The sequence below is a fragment of the Nyctereutes procyonoides genome, unplaced genomic scaffold, assembly GCF_905146905.1.
Source record: "Nyctereutes procyonoides isolate TBG_1078 unplaced genomic scaffold, NYPRO_anot_genome, whole genome shotgun sequence".
Classification (NCBI taxonomy): Eukaryota; Metazoa; Chordata; class Mammalia; order Carnivora; family Canidae; genus Nyctereutes; species Nyctereutes procyonoides.
The window spans coordinates 416,161-442,337 of record NW_026575120.1 but is presented as its reverse complement, the minus strand read 5'-3'; the positions used below and the strand labels follow the sequence as shown (position 1 = coordinate 442,337).

Genomic DNA, 26,177 nt, shown 5'->3' with positions numbered 1-26,177 from the left:
TACATAAAGTAGATTTTAAAATAATACATCTATATCATGCCAAGATCTGTCCACACTGTTTTTGAGGTGTTTAAAAAACGTAAGTTGGATTTGTCGACTGTATACCGGGCCTCTGAAACCATTATGGTTTTTACTAGCTTGTTTAATTTGATCAATTTTGTTAAGTTTTTTTTTTAAGATTATATTTATTTATTCATGAGAGATACAGAGAGAGACAGAGACACAGGAAGAGGGAGAAGCAGGCTCCATGCCGGGAGCCCGATATGGGACTCAATCCTGGGACTCCAGGATCACTCCCTGGACCAAAGGCGGGTGGGTAAACTGCTGAGCCACCCAGGGATCCCCCATTAAAGGTTTTCTTAAGCCATAGTGGCTTCAAATTCATAAGAGATATTCTTTCCTTTTTTAAATTAACTGCCCCCCTTTTACCATCTGAAATACAATTTCTCCCCATTTTTTGAGGTATAAATGACATTTAACATTATATTAGTTTCAGATGCACAATGTAATGATTCATTATATACTGGGAAATGATGATGCTAATAGTCTAGTTAACATTTTACCAGACACAGTTACAACTTTTTTTTCTTATGAGAACTTTAAATATCTACTCTCTTAACAAGTTTCAAATATACAATAGAATATTATCAACTCTAGTCCCATGCTGGATATTACATACTCACGGCCTGTTTATTTGAAAACTGAAAGTTTGCACCTTTTGACCTTATTCACCCATTTCAAACCTCACCCTACTCTCCAAGACAAACTCTTAATTTTTTCCAATATGTCAGCGGAACAGGATCAACCGTTCCCTAGTTTGCTGCTGAGAATTCAGATGGCTTAAGTCTATGAGTGAGACTGGCAACTATACATTTCCTTTATTATTTTGTTTGCTTTAGCTTCTCATAACAAAGTGGCATCTGTGCTTATAAAAGTCCTATTCTCCAATATTTTGGAACTGTGAACTGTTTCAAGGGCACATAAACTCTGTGGAAGGGTAGAAAATTCTCTAGGACCCAACAATGTATTAGGAATGCTAAGATCACTCTAGAATGAACGTGAGTAGTTTTTGTTAAGGTACAGCCTGGAAAACATCAATTGCCCAAGTCTGACTACACCCGTCACACACATCTCTTGGTGCTTAGCTGTTTTTCATTTGTGCTTTGCCTGGTTCCGGCTTCACCTGCAGCTCTGGTGCTAAGGTGTTAACTCTAAGGATAGGAGGGCAGAGCAATGACACCTGTGCTTCAATAAAAGCCAGCTGTCCACATGATAGCCACCTTTTCTTTCAGGCTTTCTTAATGGCTGGGGAACTGGCATTTTGAGAGTCAGGGAGCCCCTAGTATCAGCATCAGCTCTTACCTATCCAGTCACGAAGACCTCAGATGCAACCCCTCAAATGCAACACTGGTCTGCCTCTGGTAGTAATGAAATAGTCAGACCTGAGCATCATGAGGCCATTTTCAACACTACCCACCAAGAACTGCATTCAAACATTAAAAACACTTCTGATCATGTTGGTCTGCATAACTTTATACACTCATATTGATGTTTAAAAACTTAAAAGCTTTGTGATAAGCCTTCTCTACTACATTCTAACATCAACTGTTGACTTCATAGCTGGTCAGCAAGAACTTATCTTATTGTGAATCCTACACAGGAGTGCAATGACATAACTGAAGGACTGGTGCTGCAAACTTGTTTGCAAAGACAAGATCAAGAAACAAGCCAACTGCCCATAAGTAGAGGACTGGCTAAACAAATTTATGGTACATTTATATAGTGAAATATCACAACTGTAATGAAGAACTAGGACAGATTCTGCAGTAAATGAGAAAACAGAAAAGAGCAATGTAGATAATATGCTCTGTTGTGTAAAGACAATGGAAATGTAAGAGTACATTTTCTATTTTGCTTATAAATTCCTAACAAAATTATTACATAATACACATACAAGTACTGACAATGTTTACCTTTTTCAGAAAAGAGAATAGGAACCAGACAGATACAAGGTGTTCTAGTATATTTTTTTATACTCTTTAATCATTGGGTAAACCTATCACCTTTTCAAAATTAAGAAGTATTTTTTAAAGGTGGTTAAACTGAATTCTGAGCCCTTTAATCATCAACACTTAGCCATAAAAAAACATAATTAGTCCGTGTTTCTTCCTTGGGGAATAGAGATGGGAATCTAAATAATACAGATTTTGTTGTTATATGTGACAACTCAAAATAGATTTACATTTAAGGAGGAAAGAAAACACTGAAATATTAGTCTTCTAAGAGTAGATGTCTTCAAAATTTAACTTAAGAGCAAATAAACTGTAAACAGACTGCCCTCCACCTAGAGCTGGAAAATCAAGTTGTGACCTCAATCTTCTGCTCCATATACAGTACTCCCAAAGGATAAAATCGTACATGGTAGCTGATGACCTAGTTTGAGCATCTTTCTCCCCTCCTCACTCCTGGCCCAATTGAAGATCAGAGATGATGCAAAAATCTCCAGCGATGCTCAAAGCCCTAATGCTCATAAAGAGGGTACTTCATAATACTAAAAGAACAGTTTTGTTTAAATCCTATAGGAATCATGATTTATTGCAAATCAAAATATGAACCAAACTTGCCCTTGTGTCTTCTTTTTTAACATGTTTCCATTTTTATAATGCAGCTGAATTTAAAAATGTAAAATCATTTATTTTACCATTAACAGGACATGTGATTTCAAAGAATCAACTTAGAAACCCTAAAGTTGCATGTTACCATCTACACAGATCTGGATATCCATCAACAAGATAGTTAGAATATCGTGTCTGATCCAATCTTCCTGGTACCAACTCTAATGAAATTGAAACCTCCATCAGGAAAACAAAAGTCGTGAATTTAAGACATGTGCTTACTTGAAAGCCAGTTGGATAATACTGTTTGCTACCTTTGCTCCTTTCGATCCAAAATTTCAATTTAATAAAATTCAGACTAGCCTAATGAATGTATTTATCACTGTCTTGAAGAAAGTAGCAGGGTAAAGAGAAATAGGCCCTCTTTTTAGGCTTCCAACATTCAGGCATATAGACCCCCATGACAAGACAAAAAGGTTTTTGAGAAAAGTTTAACCACTAAGACGTGGACCAACCTATTACCTCCTGAAGACACATTCACCTTAAGGTCAAACAAGCCATTTATTGAACATGCTGACTTTCCAAATATTAAAGTCAAGTAAGAGACAAGCCCTGAAAGAATAGTTTGCCTTGGCTTCCATGAAATGCAAAACTATACACTGTTTAGTAACCAACATTGCCTAGTTTTTTTGTATACCTATTGACCTAGTCATTTGTCCACCAAATATTTTTTTTTCGAAATCTACCATGATAACCTTGCGGTGGTAGGAGGACCTGTCCTGGTGTCTTCTGGGGGAGAAGGAAGTGGTGGTATACAGGGATGCATGAAGACCTCCTCCCAGCATCTTGGCTGAATCATATTTCCTTAGTTTTGATATCTTCCTGTTCAGCGATCTTAGTATCCACCTATCTGCACTGAAAACTATTATGTGTGGGTTAATAAAATGTAGCTAATGAACTAATGGGCTGGTGAGGGTCCTGTCTCTGCTAGGAGCTTGGACAGACAACTAATTCCCTTCTTTCTGCCTTAACCTGACCCAGCACTCCCAAACCCTTTAAAGGGACCCCTATCTCTATGTAAGTTCTTTCAGTCCATTTCCTACGCATTGGGTCATGGGTGCTTACCCTGGGATAGCCCATGGAAACAAAGCACTAAATGGGAACTATTGGGAAATACATGTTCTAATAGGAGGGAGTATCCAGTTTGGAATTTTTAAATGCGTTCTTTTCTCTGACTTTTACATGCTGAGCTAGCCAGCTGACAGGAGGTCACTGATGTGCCAATGAGGCCATCCCCCGTGGGTCAGTGCTCTGCAGCCACAGAGAGCATCCGTAACCACTGCATCTCTGTTCCTGCAATCCTATGTTGCAAAATAGGGACCCTAGGAAAACTGCATGACTGAGCCCAGGCACATCTAGGCATAAGACCTGAATGTGGGGGAAAAATGTGCCCAAAAGTGCCAAAGTGGGTCAAAGATGTGTATTACAGTACACACTGTCTTACAGTTGAAATGAAAAAGCCAATTAAAACAACCAACACTAGAAATTTTTATGACACAAATAATGAAAAAAGAGGTTATTCTCAAAAATACTAACCAGTTAAGGAAAATAAATTAAAAAGACAAGCGCCTCAAACTCAGGTCCCTTTGTTCTCAGGGAACAAAGGGAAAAAAGGCAAGTCTCTCACCCAAAAGAAAGCTCTATTAGTCTTAATTTTTCCCCAAGAGCCAGACAAATGGTATTTATAAAGAGGACTCTGTTGTGCTAAAATAACAACATATCACCTAAGACAACCACAGAAAAATGATGTTCAACATTGGAAACATTTAAAGCCACATCTGATGTCTTTTTACGTAATAAATAATGTGTATTTACAATTCGTGTTTTTAGCTCTACAACATGCTTTAGAGCTAACACAAAGTATTATAATCTGTATTGTTTTATTTATAGGATGATTTTCTGTTAACCAAAACTCAATCAGAATATTCTAATTGTTATAATTACATATTTACTAAATTTTCTTGCCACACTCCTCCAGCTGTTCCTGGTGAAAAACACTGCTTATTCTTCCCATCCTGAATTCAACTCCAACCTGTAATGTATGATGTAGTTTCCACGTTTGTGAGAAAACAGATTACTACATTAAAACACAACTTAGTATAGTAAAAGACTTCAGCTATGTGAAACTTGTGAGTTACATCTAACTTCTAAAAATTTATCAAAACATAACCTGTTATGAGTGAAAGTTGATTTAACACATCCCTGTCTTAAGTAAACTGCTCTAACTGCATAAGGGTACATTTTAGCATCATACCAAAGCTGTAGCTCTAAGACTGCCCCAACTACAGGAGCTCAGTATGGATCATTGACAAATGTTTTTAGCATAATGTCATGCACAACGGTGAGTGGCCAGTGTGACAAAAGGCCAGCAAGATCTTCAAGCCTGCTTTCAAGGAAGCCAAAAGAAGAATGTGGATTCACAGTACAGTAACAAAGGAGTGGTGGAAGGCTACATCTCTCACCTTTTATTCTTGAATTTGGTCCCTCTGATGTCTTCTGTAATCTACAAATGACTGAATCTTTTAACTTTTTACACACAAGTTCTAATACATAGCGTTTTTAATGGAAGCTTTCTAAAATGGCTTTCTAAAATGGCTTCATTGACTCCTTCATTTTGCCATGTGAGAGAGAAACACAAGAGAAATCCAAGTTTATTTAGGGTCACCTTGGCAATACCTACCACAAATGTACTAATAAAAACATTAACCTTTCATTAACATGTTTTACATATATAAAAGCCATATGTCGAGTTGAGACATTCTTTCTCAACGTATTATTTTATCACTGAAAACTACTTCACTTAACATCAAAATCAAATAGAGTGACTTCAAAGTGTCTAACTGAAATAATGACAAAATAGCTATAACCATAACCAAAACCCATCCATGTCATAAAACAGAAAAAAAAAATTAAGTCTGTTATAAGATCAGACTTGTTAAATTATATGCTCCCCTTTTTTATAAGCAGGCAGTATCAGCTTTGGAGAACTAAGGGTTTAACCCTCTCTGGGTCAGGTACTCTACCGAGGCTCTAATGCCTCTTACACCTGCATGCTCTAGAGACTGGATGAGTCACTCAGTTCCCTAGCCTACCTTGCAGGTCGCTAGCCAGGTGACTGAGAATTAGCCAATGAGATTAAGCTTTAGTGATTTGGCACCACCTCCAACCTTTTTTTCTGCCTAGAGCAGCATCGTGAGATCATGAGACAACGGTCACGAGGAGGAAGCTAAGAAAATAAGCAGAGATGTTGATACATTGCTGAGCCACTGGACAACATTTTAGCTGAGACAAACAAGTTAGGTGAAACAAATAACCTACTTCTTAGTCAAGCTGTCTTAAATTGCAGCTAAAAATCATTCTTGACAGTGTCAAAAATGAATGCCAAACATAATTTAATGACTTCCATTCTAATAAACAGATTTATTCATATTCTACCTCGCTCTTACCATGTAGTCAAAATGTTTCTCTTTCGTGTGGCTTTAAGTACATGGAATGTTTTGTTCTATCGGTTAGACTTCTGTCCCTCCTCTGAAACTCCCGGGCAGCTCAGTGGTGAGTGCTCAGGTCATGATCTCAGGGTCAGATCACACCTCAGCTCTCTGCTCAGTGGGGAGTCTGCTTGACATTCTCTCCTCCTCCTCCTCCTCCTCCTCCTCCTTCTCCTCCTCCTCCTCTCGCTCTAAAAATAATATTTCAGGATCCATGGGTGGCTCAGTGGTTTAGCACCGCCTTCAGCCCAGGGCGTGACCCTGGAGACCCAGGATTGAGTCCCACACTGGGCTCCCTGCATGGAGCCTGCTTCTCCCTCTGCCTATGTCTCTGCTTCTCTCATGAATAAATAAATAAAATCTTTAAAAAATGATAAAAATAAAAAAGTAATATTTCTGCACCTCTTAATATATATGTACTACACCCCTTCCCTTTGCTATGATAATTGCCTTTTTTTTTTTTTTTTTTTGGAGAGGGGGAGAGAGAGAATCTTAAGGAGGCTCCACACCCAGCACATAAGATGACCCAGGGCTAGATCTCACCACCCTGAGATCATGACCCCAGCTGAAATCAAGAGTTGGATGTTTAACCTTATTGAACCACCCAGAAACCCCTATAATAACTGCTTTTAATATCACTAGCTCAGCAAAATGAATTCGAAGTGCAGTAAACTGCTTTCACTTTAATAAAAACATATATTAACTCTTTGAGGTTCAAAATGGCATTTTTTTAAATAATAACTAGTACAGGTATCTCCAGGTTCAAAGAAAAACTGAATTCTAATAAAACCAGTGGTAAGTAAGATTTCAACTGAGAAGATTCTTTTCCTTCCACAGACTCATTATAAAATCAGAACCAACATGCAGAAGCAAAATTCTGAAATAGAGCTGACAATTTTAGCAAGAGAGACTATTGCCAGCATTTTGGCAAGTCACTGAAACCACTTACAGACTTCTTAGAAGATTAGCACCTTCCCTGACGCAGAGATCTTCATCCACGCTTGCCCTCCTGCAAGATCACTCAGAACTCTGACAAATTCACTCTTCCTTTTCTTGGCCCTATTTACAGACACCATGACATCCTGGATTTGACAACACATTCTGTGAATGGGTGCCACACGATAACAACATACTGGATGGTGCTCCTTATCTAAAGGTTCAATGAGAGGGCCTGGTCTACCTGGGTCCCTGTGATTACTCCCTTCTTGCTAATACCTCTGTCTATATTCTATGCTCAGACCTATTAAAATTCTTTTGTTTCCTTGAAGGAGCCAACCTCTCCCTAAACTCCAGGCTTTCGCCTCAAACACTTTGTTTCCTGGCTAACTCCACGTATGCTGAGATTCCAGCTTAACTAGCACTTTTTCTGGAAGGCCAGGATAAGGTTAGCTTCTCCTGGTAGGAGCTACCTGGGCATCTAGTCTATGCTCTATTGTAATCACTTGATGTTCTGTTTAATTATGGGCTGTGTGAAGGCAGGAGCCATGTGTGACTAAGTCCTGGTTAGATTATCAGCATCTAGCACTGAACCTGGCACACAGTCCATGTCTAAATAAGTATTTACTTATGAAATGAATGAATTAATCCTAGATTGTGAAAGACATTTTGGGAAGAAGTCATAAGTGGGTGCCCGGCTGGCTCTGTCAGTAGAGCATGGAACTCCTGATCTCAGGGTCTTGAGTTCAAGCCCATGCTGGTTTATTAAAGATTTAGAGCTTATTTAAAATAAATAAAAACTTAAGAAAATTGCTTGAAGTAATTTCTATACCCAACATGAGGCTCGAACTCATAACCCTGAGATGAAGAGTCACATGTAGAGCTTACTTTAAAAAAATAAAATAAAATAAAAATTCATCACTTAGAGAAATGGGGGAGGGGGGGTGCTAGTGGCACAGACCAAATACAAAATCCTTCAAATAACCCAAACATATGAAACTGCCAATATTTGGCCATTTTTCACTTACAAGAAAAGTAATTTCAAGTGCTTCCACCTAATAAAAAAGACAACCAGAGCAGTGGCAGAGTAAAACCAAATAGAGATTTCAGAGGACAGAGTCTTAGGTTCTTACAACCAATTAGTTGTGGTTAAATGAGGAAGAACAAGGATTCACCATGACTGATATTATATGACAGGATAAAGGAAAAACATGGTGTCATAAAGAGACACCATGAAAAACATGGTGTCCTGAGTATTAACTGAGTTTGGGCAATAAGGAGAGAATTCATTTAGATAAGATGCATTTTCAGATGTAATTCATCCAGGGTTTTTTAAATCTATAGCCAGGAAAATTTATAGCATGTGAGGTTAAAGGGACTTCAGAAATCATTTCATCTGACTCCTTTATTTTATAGCTCTGTATGTGTAAGTGATGAAGGTCATTCACTTGGTTACTAGCAGAACCAAGGCTACAACCCCAGGTTCCTGGAATCGAGGTCAGCACCACTGCCACTCTGACGACCAACAGCATTCACTTTATTAAGAATACAAACACAAGTTACAGCTTATAGACCCTAAGAATACATGCGGGGACTTTAGTACCCATTTCCTTGCAAGATTTCTCTGACCTTAAAGTTATGTAATACAGGATAAACTCACAAAAGATTCTTACAGGGCCTAAATAGAATTACATTCTTTACATAATTTTTAAATGCTTCTCACGCAGGGGGAAAAAATACAACCCTCTTATTCATCATGACTATTCACCAGATCTAACAGAATTACAGCAAAAGTCACAGCCGGGAAAATCTAGAAGCCAAGATTTCTAAACAGAGGTCTCAGTTTTCATGCCACGTCTGCTACTGTGTGCCTTTGAACACGTTAATCCACTTCTCTGGGCCTCTGACTTCCTGGCGTAAAAGAAGGTAAACTAGATCACTTTTATAAAAAAAGGTTTTTTATTTATTCATGAGAGATACACACACACACAGAGAGAGAGAGAGAGAGGCAGAGACACAGGCAGAGGGAGAAGCAGGCTCCATCCAAGTTGCTCAATGTGGGACTTGATCCCAGGTCTCCAGGATCACGTCCTGGGCCGAAGCCAGCACTAAACCGCTGAGCCACCTGGGCTGCCCAACTAGATCACTTCTAAGTACACCCAGGCTCTAAAAATTTCACACTGCAGCCAAATTAATGTTGAAAAGTGTTTTTAGAGAAATTCCAAAATCAAAAGGTACCTAAAAATAGCAACAATTAGTCAAACTCTGATAATAAAAGTCTTTTGCTTTAACTGCCTTGGAAATCTGCTTCACAGAAATACAATAAACAACCTAAAATGTTCACTAGGAGAAGACTGGTAAAGGGTGTGCGGGTGTCTCAGTAGGTTAAGTTTCTGCCTTTCACTTGGGTCATGATCTTGAGGTCCTGGGATTGAACCCCACATCGGGCTCCCTGCTCAAAGGGGGAGTCGGCTTCTCCCTCTGCCCACCACCCCACCAAGCTCATGCTTACTCTCTCAAATAAATAAATATCTTTTTTTTACTTTTAAAGATTTTATTTATTTATTCATTCATTCATTCATTCATTCCTTCATGAGAGACAGAGAGAGAGAGAGAGAGGCAGAGGGAGAAGCAGGCTCCGCACAGAGAGAGTCCCCGATGTGGGGACTCCAGGATCACGCCCTGGGCTGAAGGCAGCACTAAACCACTGGGCCACCTGGGCCCTGAAAAATATCTTTTTTTAAAAAAACTGGTTAAATAGATCATGGTGCCCATAACTATTAAAAAGCAGGGATAAATGTGTTAACATGAAAATCTAAGTTATATTAACTTTAAAAAGCAATTTATAGAAAAATGCATATATATATATATATATATATATATATATATATATATATAATTTCTGTATAAGGAAAGAATCTATAAAAATTTACACAGGCTTACATATAATGAGCTAGTTACCAGAAGGCTTTGCACGCACCCACGAGAGTGGTGGTCCCTGGAGTGAGGACAGGGGTCCCGGGCAAGACGCAGACTCACTTTAAATTATATAACCTCTGTACAGTTTGACTTTCTCACTTGGAGCACAGATTTTTTTTTTTTTACTTGGAGCTATTTTAGATCATACAGATTATTGCAAATACAAGGCAGCCTTTTTTCCCTTTTTTTTTTTTAAAGGCAGAAAAAAATGACAGGGGCATTTAGGCTGGGAGAGAGCAAGCCACTGTTCTGCCTCCTAACAGCTCTTTTACCTTCAGTTGCCAGCTCAGACCAAGGGAAAGCTTGGCAGACTTCAGTGACAGGTCAAGGGGAGTTATGAAACACGAGGGAAGCTGCTGGAAAAAAATGAGAGATATCCCTCAGGGAAGGGAGATGCCTCTGGGAAAACTAAGAACAGTCAGCTGAAAAAAAAATCACTAGGTATGGGATGGAAAACAAGACACATCAGCGTTGACACAAATATAAAAGAAGAAAAAAAATCTGTTTACATATTCAGACAGTCCTATTACAGTCAACGCTAACCAGCCAGAGTAAATATACTACCACACCTGTTTTTACAGCATAAAACCAACATAATTTACCATAGCTGCAGTTATTATGTGAACAAAAGGGAGCAATGTGAGGCAATTAATTGAATCCCATGCAGGTTTACATATGTCTAAAATATACACTACATTTATTTCCATCTTAGGCACAGAGAATAAAAGACAGATACAAGCATAAATATCAAAGGCAGTCTTTTGCGATTGCAAACATTTTCACCAGGAAGCTAGGAAACTTACTTTGGGGAGGGGGGGGCTCACTTATTACCTCTCCACAACTACTAGGATGTTTTACTTTGGAAATATTTTGAATTTAGAAACAGTTTAGCATATTAAACTAACCTATCATAATCTCAGTGAGACAGTATCTAATAAAAAACTATAGAAACCCTCTCCTTTCATCTCCTTTAAGGATCAGAGAAATGTCCATATGTCCCAGCTCCAAAATCATCTGAAGCAAAAAGTAATTTAACAGGTGTGGTTTTCTACAGATCTTAAGTGTCAGAAAGGAGCCAGGGAGCTCCAAGGCAACAATTCTGCTGTCTCCAAACAAAATGCACACACATCTGCTTACACGGAATCAAAGTATCAGACGCTCATGTGTTGAAATGTTAAGAACAAAAATGCCTGTTTCTACCAAGATAGCCTCATTCTCTCCCAGCTTTCTTTCCTCAATTAGGTATCTCCTTAGACTATTTCTGATAAGCAGCTGCAAGTTAATCAAGATGTCCCCCAAGCAACACTAAACCGACATGTATGCAAGACAAACCTGTATGGAAAATGACAGTGCTTTTCCTAAACCCTGAAGGAAGTCGAAGGTTTCGAAGCAGTCCTTTGGCGGTCAGTCGGACGTGAATGGTGGATAAGGAGAATTTGGGAGACAACAACATGTCTTCAGAGCAGGTAAAAAGATTTCACAGAAGAAACAGCTTCCAGAACTATCACATACTGTCTTTTTAAACTCAGAACTCTTCAAAGCCAAGAAATAACTGCAGGAGAAAACATGCCTACATAGCAAATGTCATTCCACTGTACAGACACAAAAGGGGAAAAAAAAAAAAAGGCAACCCAGAGCTATCCAAGTGTTCCTGGCTTCCGTTTTCACTTCCAGATGTTGCCAAAACAATACCCGTCCTCTGACTAAAATCTCCTGTTAGCAGATCCAGCAGTAAGGAGCCTCCAAATGACATCACACTGTGCACGCTTAAGGGGTTGTTATGGTTTTCATCAGAGATGGTAAAGGGGAGGAGAAAGTGGGTGGTCTTAGGAGCTTTATATAACCACCAATAATGTCACGGATTCTCTCACTACTTGAAAGAGGGAAATTAACTACTCTGAGTATCTCATGCTGATTTAGGAATTAGGAGAAAATTAAGATTTCTTTTCAGTAATCTATATTCTGATTTTAAAAATTTTTAATTATATTCACACTAATAACACTGGGTATTTTTTCCCAATAAACATAAAACATATGTTTTATTTTTTCCCAATAAACATATAAACATATGTTTATATGTTTTATGTTTTGATCTCAAAAACCTAACACTTCTGAACATAAATCTCTATGTAAACCTGATACTTTGGATACACTTATTTTTTTTTAAATGCCTTCAGGTAATGGATGCTCCCATGTACGGTTTTTAATAAAACTTCTATTATGACAGATTGACAAAAAGGTTAAAGTTCAACTTTAATAGGTTCTGAGAACTGCACTAATCTACAGAAGAGGTTAATGCAATTTTTCTCTATCGGATGTAATAGAATAGTTCCAGAGGAATAAAATTAATCAAGCCACATTCTTAAGACTACAGTTACTGCTTTATAAATTGCATTTATGGAAAATCAGGTGGCCTCTCATGGTGATGCTTTGAAACTAGGAACAAGCTAGGATCTGTTTTACTGGGATCTGTTCAGTGTTTATTTTGGTAGTTTGTAAAAGTACATTAAAATATGGTGGCAAAAACTAAAGGAAGATGAAGGTAGGAATATAAATAAAGAAAAGTAGCCCGGCAACATGCTCACTTAGCAAAGGTAATATTATTAATAACCAGGAATAACCCAACACTTAACCCTTTTTGATTTAAAAAAGAAAACAATGTATAAAAAAGGATCTATGCTTGTTTCCAAGATTTCCTAAGAAAACAAGACTAAGAAATAAATGTAGAAACTGTTAGTGATAAATTTTGAATAATTCCTTTTCCCTCCTCCTCCTCCACCAGGAGCCTAACATCTTAAAAGCTGTCAACAAGGGACACAAACCCAATTTTCTATCAAGGGTTAGCTGTGGGAAAGATATAACTTGTTAACACACACAGGATGGATCTCAAAAACACCCTGTATCCATGGCAACAGAACCACAAATATCCAAGGAATTAAGGAAGAGCTACAGTTAGATGTTGTCTTTTCACTTTATCACAGTTTATTATTAAACAACTACCCTTTTCCCAGGTTCTGCATATTAATAGCTGTAACTACCTTTCCTCCTGCCAACATCCCTCAAAAAGTTGTGACTAAAAAATATCAATCAGGATTGCTTGCTTGGGAAACTCAGGTGAGACTTGAGGCTCAGAAGTCCTGCGCTGGTAGGTGGGCGCATGCGCATCGCGCGCTCTCGGCAGCTGGTCTGGGGCTAGTAGAGCTACCAGATACCTTTGCCATATGAACATGGCAGAAGATGAGGACTATGTGTCTGATTCCTTCATTAATGTCTAACAAGACATTAGACCAGGATTGCCAATGCTAAGGCAGATCCGAGAAGCCCGTCGGAAAGAAGAAAAGCAACAGGAAGCTAATTTGAAAAATAGGCAAAAGAGTTTAAAAGAAGAACAAGAAAGACGTGACACTGGGTTGAAGAATGCACTAGGCTGTGAAAACAAAGGGTTTGCCTTGCTGCAAAAAATGGGATATAAAAGTGGTCAGGCCCTTGGCAAGAGTGGAGATGGTATTGTTGAGCCAATCCCTCTTAACGTCAAAACAGGAAAAAGTAGCCTGGTCAAGAGGCATTACTGAAACAGAAAGCAGAGGAAAAACTAGAAAGTTATAGGAGAAAGATTCACATGAAAAACCAAGCTGAAGAAACAGCTGCAGAGCAGTTTCGACTGCGACTTAAATATTAGCAAGATGAAGTGAAGCTGGAAGGGGACCTGAAAAGAATCCAGCGAGCCTGCCGGCAGTTGGATACATAGAAGAACATTCAGGTTCCCAGGGAAGCATGGTACTGCTTGGGGCTTGAAGAGGAGACTGACCAAGAGGAGGAGAAAGAGCAAGATGAAGATGACTATAAAAGTGAAGACTTAAATATACTGGAAAAATTACAAATACTGACTGGTTATTTAAGAGAAGAACTTCTGTATTGTATTTGGTGTGGAACAGCCTCTGAAGATAAAGAAGACCTCTCTTCAAATTGCCCAGGACCAACTGCTGCAGATCACGACTAAGATTACTCTCAATAAGTACAATCTTAGAAAATGTTATTGTTTGCTAAAAACAGATAGTTGAGCAGTTAGAATTCCCAAATTATGTCAGTAAAGAAAGATGGGCTTTTATATGTTGTGTTCTTTCTGTAACTTTGGAAATACTTTGTACTTTATGGTTGTTCATCAGTTTCAAGAAAATAATGGAATGCTATCTCAGAACTCAAGGGCAATTACAATTTATGACTCGATTGTGATGCTTATGGGGCTTAAGGACACCAATAAGTAACTCTCTTATTCCCCTCTTTACTTTGGAACAAATTAAGAAATAAAACATGGGAGTCAGAGAGAGATCAAAATGTCAGCTTTATTATCAGGGAGGCCAAAGTAGAGAGCCAGGTTGTCTTGTTTTCCTATCAGGCTCCCTAAAATATCTCGCTGCCTGCATACAACTGCAAACCTCTGCCTTGCCAGAGATAGAGCCCACCTTGGCATTCTGAGACCATTTAGCTTTCAAGGTGAGAGAACCCACTGGGGGCTGGGCCACACTTGCTGAGTTCCTTGCTCCCAAAACCACTCATCAGATGAGAGTCTTTTGAGAGGAAATGAATGAGGATTCACAGAGCTTGTTCCCACACTTCTGTCTCCCAGGGAGGAAGAAAAAGTCCCTTCTGTCCATGCGAGCATGTGGAGGGAAAGGTATTCCCCTTGGTAAGACCAGTGTAAGAGGCAATGTTTCATTAACACTACTTCATTGACGTTACTTCATTCTAGCCAGTTTTAGAAACAAAATCATTTATGATACTTCTGGAAAAATCATGAGTTTTCACAACAATGTGAACATCCATTGTAGGTGATCGATTGCAGGTTTTGGCTAAAGAAACTTAAGAATTGGGAGTAACCTTAGATATCAGGTGATCCAACTACTTACTAAATTTGAGGGCCTTTGGACAACATTCCCAGCAGGTGGTAATCCAACTTCTGCCTTTATTTTTCTAGCTATTGAGAGCTCACTGCCTTAAAATAGATTGTTCCATTGCTGGATAACTCTATGTGATTTTTTAAAAGTTATTTTTCTAAAAATCTGCTTCCCTATAATTTAACCGAATATAGCTAAGCACATACCATGTGGCACACCTCTAAAGATCTTCAGCCAAAATTTGGCATCAAAAATCATGAACTTTTTTTAAAGTTTACAAGCTCAGGTGCCTCCCCTAATGATTTTGATTCAGCTGGTCTAGAATAATTTCTGGATATCTGTATTTCTTTTGAAGTTCGAAGAATGAGCCTGATAAGCACCTGTGGATGAAGACTAGTTCTACAGGTTAGAAATAGAGCACTGTTACATTCTTGGAGTACAATTTTATAGCTCACCTTTCAGTACCGTTGAGCAAAGGATCAGTTTCCTTCCTTTTATTAGAAACCGCACACACAAGAACACAGCAAAAGCTAAGCTGTATTTGAGTTAAGATAATCAATAGTACAACTTGTGTCGGCCTCTGACCTAATAGGACCTAATTCATTTGTTCTCATGTTTAGCTTGGGGAACTTTAAAAAAGGATAATACGAACATCCTACCCCAAGAGATTCAGATGTAATTGGTCGGTGTGGCCTGAACATTACTACCCTTGATTCTGAGACTCAGCAGAGCTTGTGAATCACCTAGTTAACTTCCAAGCCTCTGTTCTTCATCCAGAAAATGAATTATTATTTTTATGAATATAAATATACATATTTATATATATAATACTAGAGTTTATACAGTTGGATAATAGTATTTAATATTTACTTTTTCACTTAAAAAATAAAATTGAATTAATAGCTAAAACAAAGGAGTTCATCTTTCCTTGGAATTACAGTCAGATGTGTTGTTGTCATTTCAGCCAGTATGCTGACATTCATACAGCCATTCCCAAAGCCACATGGATTGTTCTAGATGGAACAGAGTTAGGTACCAGCTTCTTTTTCTCCAGTAACCGACTACAGAACAACTTCCCACCTGCCTAGTGGCCAAGAATATTTTTAAGGTGTTCATGCGTAATTAGGCTGAGAATGTGCAAATAACCTTGATGGGATCTGGGACTCCACCAGAGTTATAGTCTGTGTTTCCAGGTCAAGGGCTAGAACTAGGCTTACCTTGGACAGCAGGAAACATCCCTCCAGTCTTACCCATCGACAATGAAAAACACAGGCTTTCAAAATGAGTAAAAATTTATTTTTATTAATAAAAGTCTGTTGATATCATAATGACAATGAAAACCAAGGGAAGCAAAACATTAAAAAGAATTTTTAAATTTGAAAAAAATAAATATCAATCAGCATGACAATCATAAATAGAATCAAATTAAATGTTGGTATTAAAAACAGACCTGATACCACCCCATTTCAGATGTCATGCAGTTTTTTGTTTTGGATGGATTTTGCCTGTTAGTTAATAGTAAACTCTAAGGTTATCCTGGTTAAAATGGAAATCTTTTGTAAGATTTTATTTACTTGAGAGAGAGAGCAAGCATGAACTGGGGGCAGAGGGAGAGAGAGAGAAGCAGGCTGCCTTCTGAGAAGGGAGCCCGATGTTCCACTCAGTCCCAGGACCCTGGAATCATGACCTGGGCAGAAGGCAGACGCTTCACCGACTGAGCAATCCAGGTGCAAAAGGGAAATCCTTTAGTCCAGACTATCCAAAAGGAGAAATTATCAACATGCCACCAGCTCATCACATTCATTAAAATTTTGACTTCAACTGCACTAAGCTCCCACATCTAACAGAAGTAAATGTCGTTAATGATCTTTTTTAAACAGAACAAGAAACAATGAGAATAAAAAGCAGCAGCACTAGTCAAAAAGTCAAAAGTCAGAAAGCGGTTCTTGCTGGTGCAGTCAGGTGTATACACACAGGCGCACACACACAGGAAAGGTGTTCTAGCTCCAGCTGGGTTTTCACTTCTTTCCCAGCACAGTCTGCCCCCTGGTGGCGATCACACGTGCGTGAGCCAAAGCAAAGGGATGCTCTTTTCATTCATACTAACAGCCAACTCTTAAAAAATGTGCCAGGTCCAGGTACTCCCCTAAACACTTTATATATATGTATTTGTTTTTAAATAAGTGAATGAGCAGTTATTGAGGAGTTACAACTATTTTTATAACATATGAACTTTGGGGAGGGGTGGAAGCATGGATTTAAAAACTGGCTCAAAAAGGTTCCTTGATTGCTTATTTGGTCAGCTGTTATCACTTCTGCACTAGCGGTAGTTTCTGAAGTTATGCCAAATATAGGAAGAGTACCTAAAGATAAGTGCCCATCTTTGTTACTATACAAAGTCTTAACTGAAGAGAATGTCTAAAGATCACTGAGGACAGTAAAGAAAAACCTAAGGAACTTTTGTTACCTAAGAACAATGTTATTACAGTTATAAAAATTAGGAATAAGAGGAGTTTTTATGAAGGGGAGCAAAGCTTGTATTAGGATATCAAGCGGAAAAACAAAAACCATGATTTAAAATTGTATGAATAGTAAGATCTCAACTTTAAAGAATAAGAAAAAAAATACCTGAAGCCAAGTATACGAAAATGTCAGCACCGCCGAGAGTTGGAGTAGATAGGATTTTTTTCAATTTGTCTGCCATAGGTTTCTCTATTTTCCCATTTAAAAAAAAAATTATAGGAGCCAAAGAAAAAATAGACTCTTAAATTAAGCAAACTGAAGTAACAGAACAGCTTTATTAAAAGGGTACAGAATAAGCTGAGTTTCTATTAATGGCACAAATAAAAAACAATAAAAAACTGTGGGAAGTCTTTAGTAAGGCTTAATATACAAACAAAAAAAAGATGTGATATGAATGATACAAGTGTTTGGCAGGCCAATATGTTACAGTATCCTAGTACATTCAAGAGAATCAGATTCCACTGCAGTCTGCATGGAAGTGTGTGTGCACATGTGTGTGTATGTGCAGATGCTTAATCAGATTTAGTTTAGAATACAGTGATGTTATGATTCTAGATGGGATTCAAGCATATGCTGTGCAGGGCTGCTTAGATGCTAGGAAATGCAACTACACCAGGGCTGATTTGTTTCCTGTTAATGATCATGAAGAATCTGCAGATTAATATTTAAACCAGGGATTCAAGCATCTCTATCCAATCTTCCCCCAAATTCTAACACCAAGTATATCCATCTTAATCTTTATTTCCTTACTTTCCCAACACGACACAACTGCTAATCTCTTTTCATTTTTATACCTTGTAATCTTTACTGTCTTATGGTCAGACCTCTGTTCCAATTGTAGGAAATTCAACTCAGGGTCCGATTTTTCCACAATGTCCTCTTCCTTAGTAAGGAAGAGGAATGCCTATATTATGAATATTTTAAAATTCACATAAAACTATTAGAAAAATTAGTCTCTGTCTACCCATAAGACTATAAGTTCCCCAAGACCAGTGACATTGCCTTCTATTTCTTTGGTCTCCAAAAAATGAAAGCTGTTATGTTTTATCCATGTAAAATGTTTTTAAAAACAAAAACCCATCTTCACTGTAGAATATTTCTTAAAAAATAGAAGTGAAATTACCTATACATTATAGTGCTCTGTAACCAATTTCTGAACTTAACACAAGCTTAATAAACTTAGTGTATTTAAAAACTTCCTATCTTTCCAAGGCATTAGCTACCTCTTTATATTGCTTTAGTGGCTTCAAAAATGTCACTGCAATGTCCGTGAACATAATTTCAACAAGTGGTTTAACTTAAACAGGTGTTGCTGAAATCATTCAGGTTGTTTCCAATTCCCTCTCCCCTTCTAAACAACTTTGAAAGGCAATTTAAAAAAATCAGTATTTTCACTTTATACAATTCTGATAAAAGGAATTCCTGGGTAGGAGCCTTTTTTTAAATTTTATTTATTTATTCATGAGAGACACAGAGAGAAAGAGGCAGAGGGAAAAGCAGGCTCCATGCAGGGAGCCTGACATGGGACTCAATCCCAGGTCTCCAGGCCTGGGATTAGGTCCTGGGCTGAAGGCAGTGCAAAACCACTGAACCACCCAGGCTGCCCAGTAGAAGACTTTTTTATACCCCCATAGTACCTCCAGAAAGGCTGTTATAATTTATACAGCCTCAGTACTGTGTGTGTGGAACCTGGTCCTCACTCATACACCAAAACCAATATTAGTTTTAAAAACACACAAGCATTGTTAGCACATTATTTTAATTAGCCATTTGTAAACTTTTTCATGTTTTTTTCTTTTGTGTCTGTCCATTTATTTGTCTATTGCTGGGGTCATCTTTACTTGCTGGTTTGAAATATGGAATGTGTTACATGTGCAGTCCCAGTTTGTTGTTTGCTATTATTGCTTATAATTTTTGTGATATAACAGAACATATTAGTTTCAAGTGTACAATACGATTCAATACCTGTATTGATTGAAAAATGATCACTACAATAAATCTATTTATGGTTAGCGTCTATCACTGTGTTTACAATGTTTTTGACAAAAGGGAAATCTAAAACTTTTGTTGTCATAATTATTAATCTTTTCTTTTGTACTAATGTTCCTGGAAGAGGTCTTTTCTATCCAAGTCAATATTCATAGTGTTTCTCATCATCCTATTTTTTTGTTTAAAACTTCCATCAATATGGACTATATTTGTATGTAGTATGTAAAGTGGGAATCTAGCTCCTGCTGAAAAGAGACCCTTTGTGTCCCAACAAGATTTGCTAAATAATCCACACTTTGATGTGAAACACTAAATTTATCACATATCAAAACAAAATCTGCTTTTTAAGTAGGATAAAAGTTATAATCATAAACCAACAGTGAAAGATAGGCGCATCCTTTTTTTCACCAGAGGAAATGCTGGCTATGTGAGTATTACCTCATCAGAGCAGGTTTCCAACTCTCAACTGTTTCCTAACACTTGGAAATAAGGGATACAAAAAAGCAACCTTATCCTCCTGTGCTGTATTTAGTAAATGGGTATGCAGAGAGCAGTGCATTTTCTAATCTCCAAGGCAGACACTGTGGCTCCTGAGCCTGATGATCTTGTGTAAAACACTCAGGGGACTGGATAAATACATCTCTCAGGCTTTGGTATCCCAAACAGCTTTAATGTGTGGTAGAACCAAGGTAATTATAGTATGTGGTATGTGGGACATCTTCCTTGTAAAACCATGTTTTATTTAGAATCAATGTTGGCTAAAATCTTTTAGCATTAGATTCTTTAAATAAATTACAGCAGCTAGATACCAGGAGGATGGTTCTTGACTTTAGTTGTTTTTTCCTACTTGCTTTGAGAATAATTAAACATCTGTAAAAGAACTCAGAATAAGTCACTAGAACCCTAAGCAATGGAAAGGGTTATCATTATCACGATCCCTAGCCCCAGAAGCAGCTACCATTTGAGAGCTTTTCATACAAAAAATTTATGAAGCCAAAATTACTTTTATACTGGGAATTATTCCTACAACATTCTCATATTCCCAAACAAGAAATCTGAGACTTGGAGAGGCTTGGAAACCAGCCTAAGGTCAGGACACAAAAAGAATGTGACAGGACCAAGATTCAATCCAATATTCAATGCCTCAAAAGTTTATTCTCTTTCTGCTCCTCTTTATTGCCTAATGAGATAATGGAAGTGTCTGAAGTAACTGTTGAAAAGTTAAACTAAAACAGTAACATATAGTTTTCAACTATTACATTAGCCACAATTTAAAAATAATACCCAATGTTAACCAGAGTATAGTGAAGCCAACACTCTTCTGTTGCAATCATGGTATACAGGTATATGGAGATTTTAGAGAGTAATTCACTTGAGTGAAATGACTATAAGATACCCAAAGGTATTGATTTGTTTAAACTACTTTTAAGAATCTATCTCAAGAAACTTCCCCAAACTTTGAAAGAGAGACTTGTCCATCATAGAATCATTTATGTGACAGAGGTGTCTCAAATATTCAAGAGGAAGAGTTAAAAATTTCTGCATTTTCTAAATGTAGTAGTCAATAGAAGTGATTACTCATGTTAAGTAACAAAACAGGACATAAAGCTATCTGGATTTATTTAAAATCACAAATTTAAAAAAACTATCGGGTTGATGTTTAAACCTCTACATGCTAAACTTTTTAGAATTTAGTAAACTTCTACAATTAAGTGACCATTTTACTAAAACAAAATATGAAGAGATGGCCAGATTAATCTTCACAACTATTTGTTGCTAAAAAAAAAAAAAAAACAAAAACAAACAAAAAAAACTATCTCAAAGCCATGGTATAATTATTTAAAATTTAATGCTCAGAGGAACATGTTTGCATGTGGAACATTGTCTTCTGTATCATCTAAAAGAGCATTTGCAAGCAGAATATAAGGAAAGTCAAGGTGCTTTGTAGTCATAGAATACTATAGCAGAGAGAAACCTTAGTGGTCATTCGTTTCAATTACACAGAAAACTATTATCAGAGAGGTTACATGATCCACCCAAAGTCACTGGCTACTTGGATACCACTTCTTAAAATCAAAGCTGTTTCTCCAAAAGCCAAAACACTGACTTTTCCTCAGTGGGCTCATCATAATGTTAGGTTAGTCTTAAATAATAAGTAAGTATCAGCCAGGGGGAAAAATGGAAAATTATGTTTATGAATTTTGAAAAATACATGTTCATACCACAAAATATAGATTAAACTGCTATCCAGATCCCTTAAAAAATCTTCCCCACTGCAATTATTATAACATTAGTTATTAAGGGTTAATTGGAGACAAGAATTCTCTATCATATCCCTCATTTCTACTCCATAGATAAAGGCTTTGCCAAAGAAAACCACAATCTGATTCCTATTTAACACTTCCTTTCTCATTTAATCAGGAGTTAATTTGCCAATCTGATAACCACACTTGTCAAGAGTTACTGATATACATCAAGGGTCAATGATATGCTTTGGAAATAAGGCATGATGTAAGTCCAACATTGTAAAAAGGAAAAATGCAAAGAGTTTATTGTAGAAAAGTCTAATGCAAATAGTTTATTGTAGAAAGGGAATAATATACTGGGATTATTTACTATGCCTCTCAGAAAAAAATATCTTTTATAACAGTTTACATATAGACTTGAGACATGAAGAATGTCTTTCCATATTTCAGATTTAATTGAGATTAAGATTAGCATATTACATTGATTTAACCAGCACTTTTATTGTGACCAATATCAATAGCACCTTCCAAAGCATAGAAAAGTTGCATACAAATATTCACAAAAGAACTTATTGAAAGAAACTAGAGAAGATCAACACATGATATTGTAAAAATGATAATACTCCACAAATTCATCTACAGATCCAATGCAATGTCTCGCAAAATCCCAGCTGACTTCTTTGCAGAAATGGACACTGATTCAAAAGTTCACATAGAAATTCAAGGAACCCAGAATAACCAAAAGAATCTTGAAAAAGAACAAGTAAGAAAATTCACACTCCCTGATGTCAAAAGCTTATTATATACCACAGTAATCAACAGTGTGGTATTAGCAAAGAGAGACACATAGATCCATGGGATAGATTTGAGAATACAGAAATAAATCCTCACATTTACAGGCAACTATTTTTAACAAAGGTGCCAAAACATTTCAATGAGGGGAAGACTACTGTTTTCAACAAGTGGTGCTGGAACAACTGGATATCTTTGTGTAAAAGAATGAAGATGGAACCTCCACTTCATTTACAAAAATGAACTTAAAATGGATCACAGTCCTAAGCTGAAGAGCTTAAAGTATAAAAATGTTATAAGAAAACATAGGCATAAACCTTGCATCAATCAATGGCTTCTTCCACAGAACATCAAAATCAGAGAGAGGATGAAGGTGGCCGAACGGGAGGATCCTGAGCTTAGCTCCTCCCCCAGACACACCAAGGCTTCAACTACATGTACAATTTTCCAGAGAATGCCCTTAAAACTAGTAGAACAGCTCTTCCACAAAGATATAAAGGAAAAGCAAGATCAAGATGGGTAGGAGAGGCAGAGAGACAGTTTGTATGGGACCCATACCTCCAGCACAACAATACACAAGCAGGAGGGATTGCCCTAGAGATCCTCCCTGACGAGCAAGGCATTCAAGCCTCCAGCCCTGGAGCCTGGTACGAAGAAATGAGTCCCTCACTGAAAATCGATGAGGCTTAACTCTGGGAGAGCTGGATGGCTGCAGAAAACCAAGACTCCATTCTTAAAAGGCCTGCACACAAACTTACTTGATCTGAGACACATCAAAGCAGCAGTTTGAGAAACACCTGGGCTATATATGAAAGAGATGTGCTGACTGATTTTAGGGCATGTGCCAAAGGTGCAGGGATCTGTAGGAACTTTCTCTGGGGCAGAAATGCTAGCAGGTACCATTTTTCTGCCCTCCTAACTAGCTAGCCTAACACTGGTGGGTACCATTTCTGACATTCTCCCTCTATATTACTAGCACCACTTGGCTACCCCAGCACCCCTCTGTGGATGTGCCCTGCTCAACATACCCATAACAGAAAACACACCTCCAGCCTACTAGCTCTATCTCACCCAGCAGGAGATCCCAGTTGGGACAACCGCCCCCTCCCCCGCAATGTATCAAGGAGCTTTCATCTGCAACATCTAGCAAGTAGCCTCAGATAGCATGAAGCTAAAGCAGCTCCTGCCAGGAACTGGAGGGAGACCAGCTCCACCCACCAGTTTGTCCACAAGAGTAGTGATTCAGTGAAAGGGGAATGAACACATAGCCCAAAAAAGAAAACACCATGGAGCACCTGCTTCTGATGCTGGGGGACTTGGGGCGGTGGGATATTGTGTTTCCAGGCGTCAGAGGACACTTTTTACATAAAGCCAATCCTTCAAGATCAGGAGACACAGCTGATCTACTGAATACATAGAAACAAACACAGATAGACAAAATGAGACAGAATAGGTTTTTAAACAAAAGAACAAGACAAAACCTCAGAAAAAGAACTAAATGAAACAAAGATAAGCCATCTACCTGATAAGAGATCACAGTCCTAAGCCTAAATAAAACACATCTAACACCAGAGAAATATGGAGGAACAGAGTGAGAACTTCAATATGGAGATAGATAACATTAAAAAAAAAACCCACAATCATAGCTCAAAATACAATAACTGAAATGAAAATACACTAGAGAGAATCAGCAGCAGATTAGAGAATGCAGAAAAATGGACTGGTGTTCTGGAAGACAGATCTAGAAGACAGAGGAGTAGAAATGATCCAAGTTCACCAGCACAAAGAAACAAAAATGTTTTTAATGAGGATAGTTTAAGAAACTTATGAGATAATATCAAGCAGACTAACATTTGTATTGTGGGGCCCCAGAAGGAGAAATAAATGGGAATATAGATTTTAAAAACAAAGGGAAAATTACTGAAAGTAAGAGCTGGTCCACTGAAAATATAAAAATTGATAAACCTTTAGCCAGACACTTCAAGAAAAACAAAGAGTACCCAGATAAAGTCAGAATGAAAGAGAAGTTACAACTGACACTACAATGAACAATTATATGCCAAAACACTGAATTATTTAGAAGAAATGGATAAATTCCTACAAACATACAATCTTCCAAGACTAAATCAGGAAGAAATAGAAAATCTGAATAAACCAATTACTACTAATGAAATTGAATCAGTAATCAAAAAGCTCCCAATAAAAGTTGAGGAATAGATCATTGAATAAATACATGCACCCCCCTTATGTTCAGTACAGCATTATTTGCAATGGTCAAGTATGAAAGTAACCTACATGTCCATCAATAAATAAATGGCTAAAGAGTACATGGTATAGATATACAATGGAATATTACCCAAAAAAACGAATGAAATTTTGCCATTTGCGACAACACAGATGGACCTAGAGGGTATTATGCTAAGAGAAACAAGTCAAACAGGTAGAGATGATTTCACTTATATGTGGAATCTAAAAAATAAGAAATGAACAAAAGAGATAGATGGTAAATACAGTTGACCCTTAAGAAATCCAGGAGTTAGGAGTGCTGACAATCTCCCAGGCAAAAATCTGTATACAACTTCTGACTCCCCTAAAACTTACCTATTAGCCTACTGTTGACTGGAAACCTTACCGATAACCTAAAGAGTTTATTAACACATATTTTGTATGCTATATTATATATTATATTCTTACAATGGAGTAAGCTAGAGAAAAAATGTTAATAAGAAAATCATAAGAAAACACACTTACACTACTATACTGTATTTATTGAAAAAAGTCTTAAAGTGGACCCATGTAGTTCAGATCCATGTTGATCTGGGGTCAACTATAAAAGAACAAAGTGGTGGTTGCCAGATAAGGGTGGTGGGGGGATGGGCAAATAGGGGAAGGAGCTTAAGAGGTACAAATTTGCAGCTATAAAATAAATATGTCACAGGGATGTTAAGTACAGCATTGGGAATACAATCAATAATGCATTAATAATTTTGTATGGTGTTAGATGGTAACTAGACTTATCGTGGTGACCATTTGTCTATGTATATAAATGCTCATTCCATTATATACCTGAAACTAATATTGTATGTCCACTCTACTTCAATTTTAAAAATACAACAAAAGCCTAAGCAATAAAAGAAAAAATCAAGTAACTGGACCTCATCAAAATTGGAAATATTAGTGCTTCAAATGACACTATTGAAAAAGCCGAAAGAGTGGGAAAAAATATTTGCAAATCATTTTCTGATAAGGATCTGGTATCCAGAATATATAAAGAACTCCTACAATTCAACAGTGCAAGTAATTTTTAAATGGACAAAGGATTTGAATAAACATTTCTCCCAAAGAGGACATACAAATGGCTCAATACCACTAGCCATCAAGGAAATGCAAATAAACAAAACAAAAACCCCAAACCACAGTGAGATACCACCTCATACCCATTAAAATGGCTATAATAAAGAAAGATAAAAACAAGTGTTGGTAAGAATGTGAAGGAACTGGACCCCTCATACATGGTGGTGGAAATGTAAAATGGTGCAGTCATTTTGGGAAACATTCTGGAAGTTTCTCAGTTAAACAGAGTTATCATACCATCTAGCTTCCTATTAAAAGTTATCTGATTTTCTAACATAAAATCATTCTAAAGCACATTAG

General features: G+C 37.4%; 1 protein-coding gene and 1 pseudogene across 4 annotated transcripts in view; one reads left to right on the top strand and one right to left on the bottom strand.

Moving 5' to 3' along the window:
* Positions 1-26,177, bottom strand: part of MTUS1 (microtubule associated scaffold protein 1) — a 161,573-nt gene that overhangs the window by 39,076 nt on the left and 96,320 nt on the right. Inside the window, exon 1 of one of the 4 annotated variants that reach the window (XM_055334610.1) lies at positions 11,411-11,803. The exons of the other annotated variants lie outside the window; for them this stretch is intronic. Within the exon in view, the coding sequence (XP_055190585.1) occupies positions 11,411-11,531 (121 nt within the window). The 5' untranslated portion in view covers positions 11,532-11,803. Of the gene's footprint in view, positions 1-11,410; positions 11,804-26,177 lie in introns of those variants that run through there. 4 annotated transcript variants of the gene reach the window in all.
* On the top strand, positions 13,300-14,173 carry LOC129515645 (G patch domain-containing protein 11-like; annotated as a pseudogene).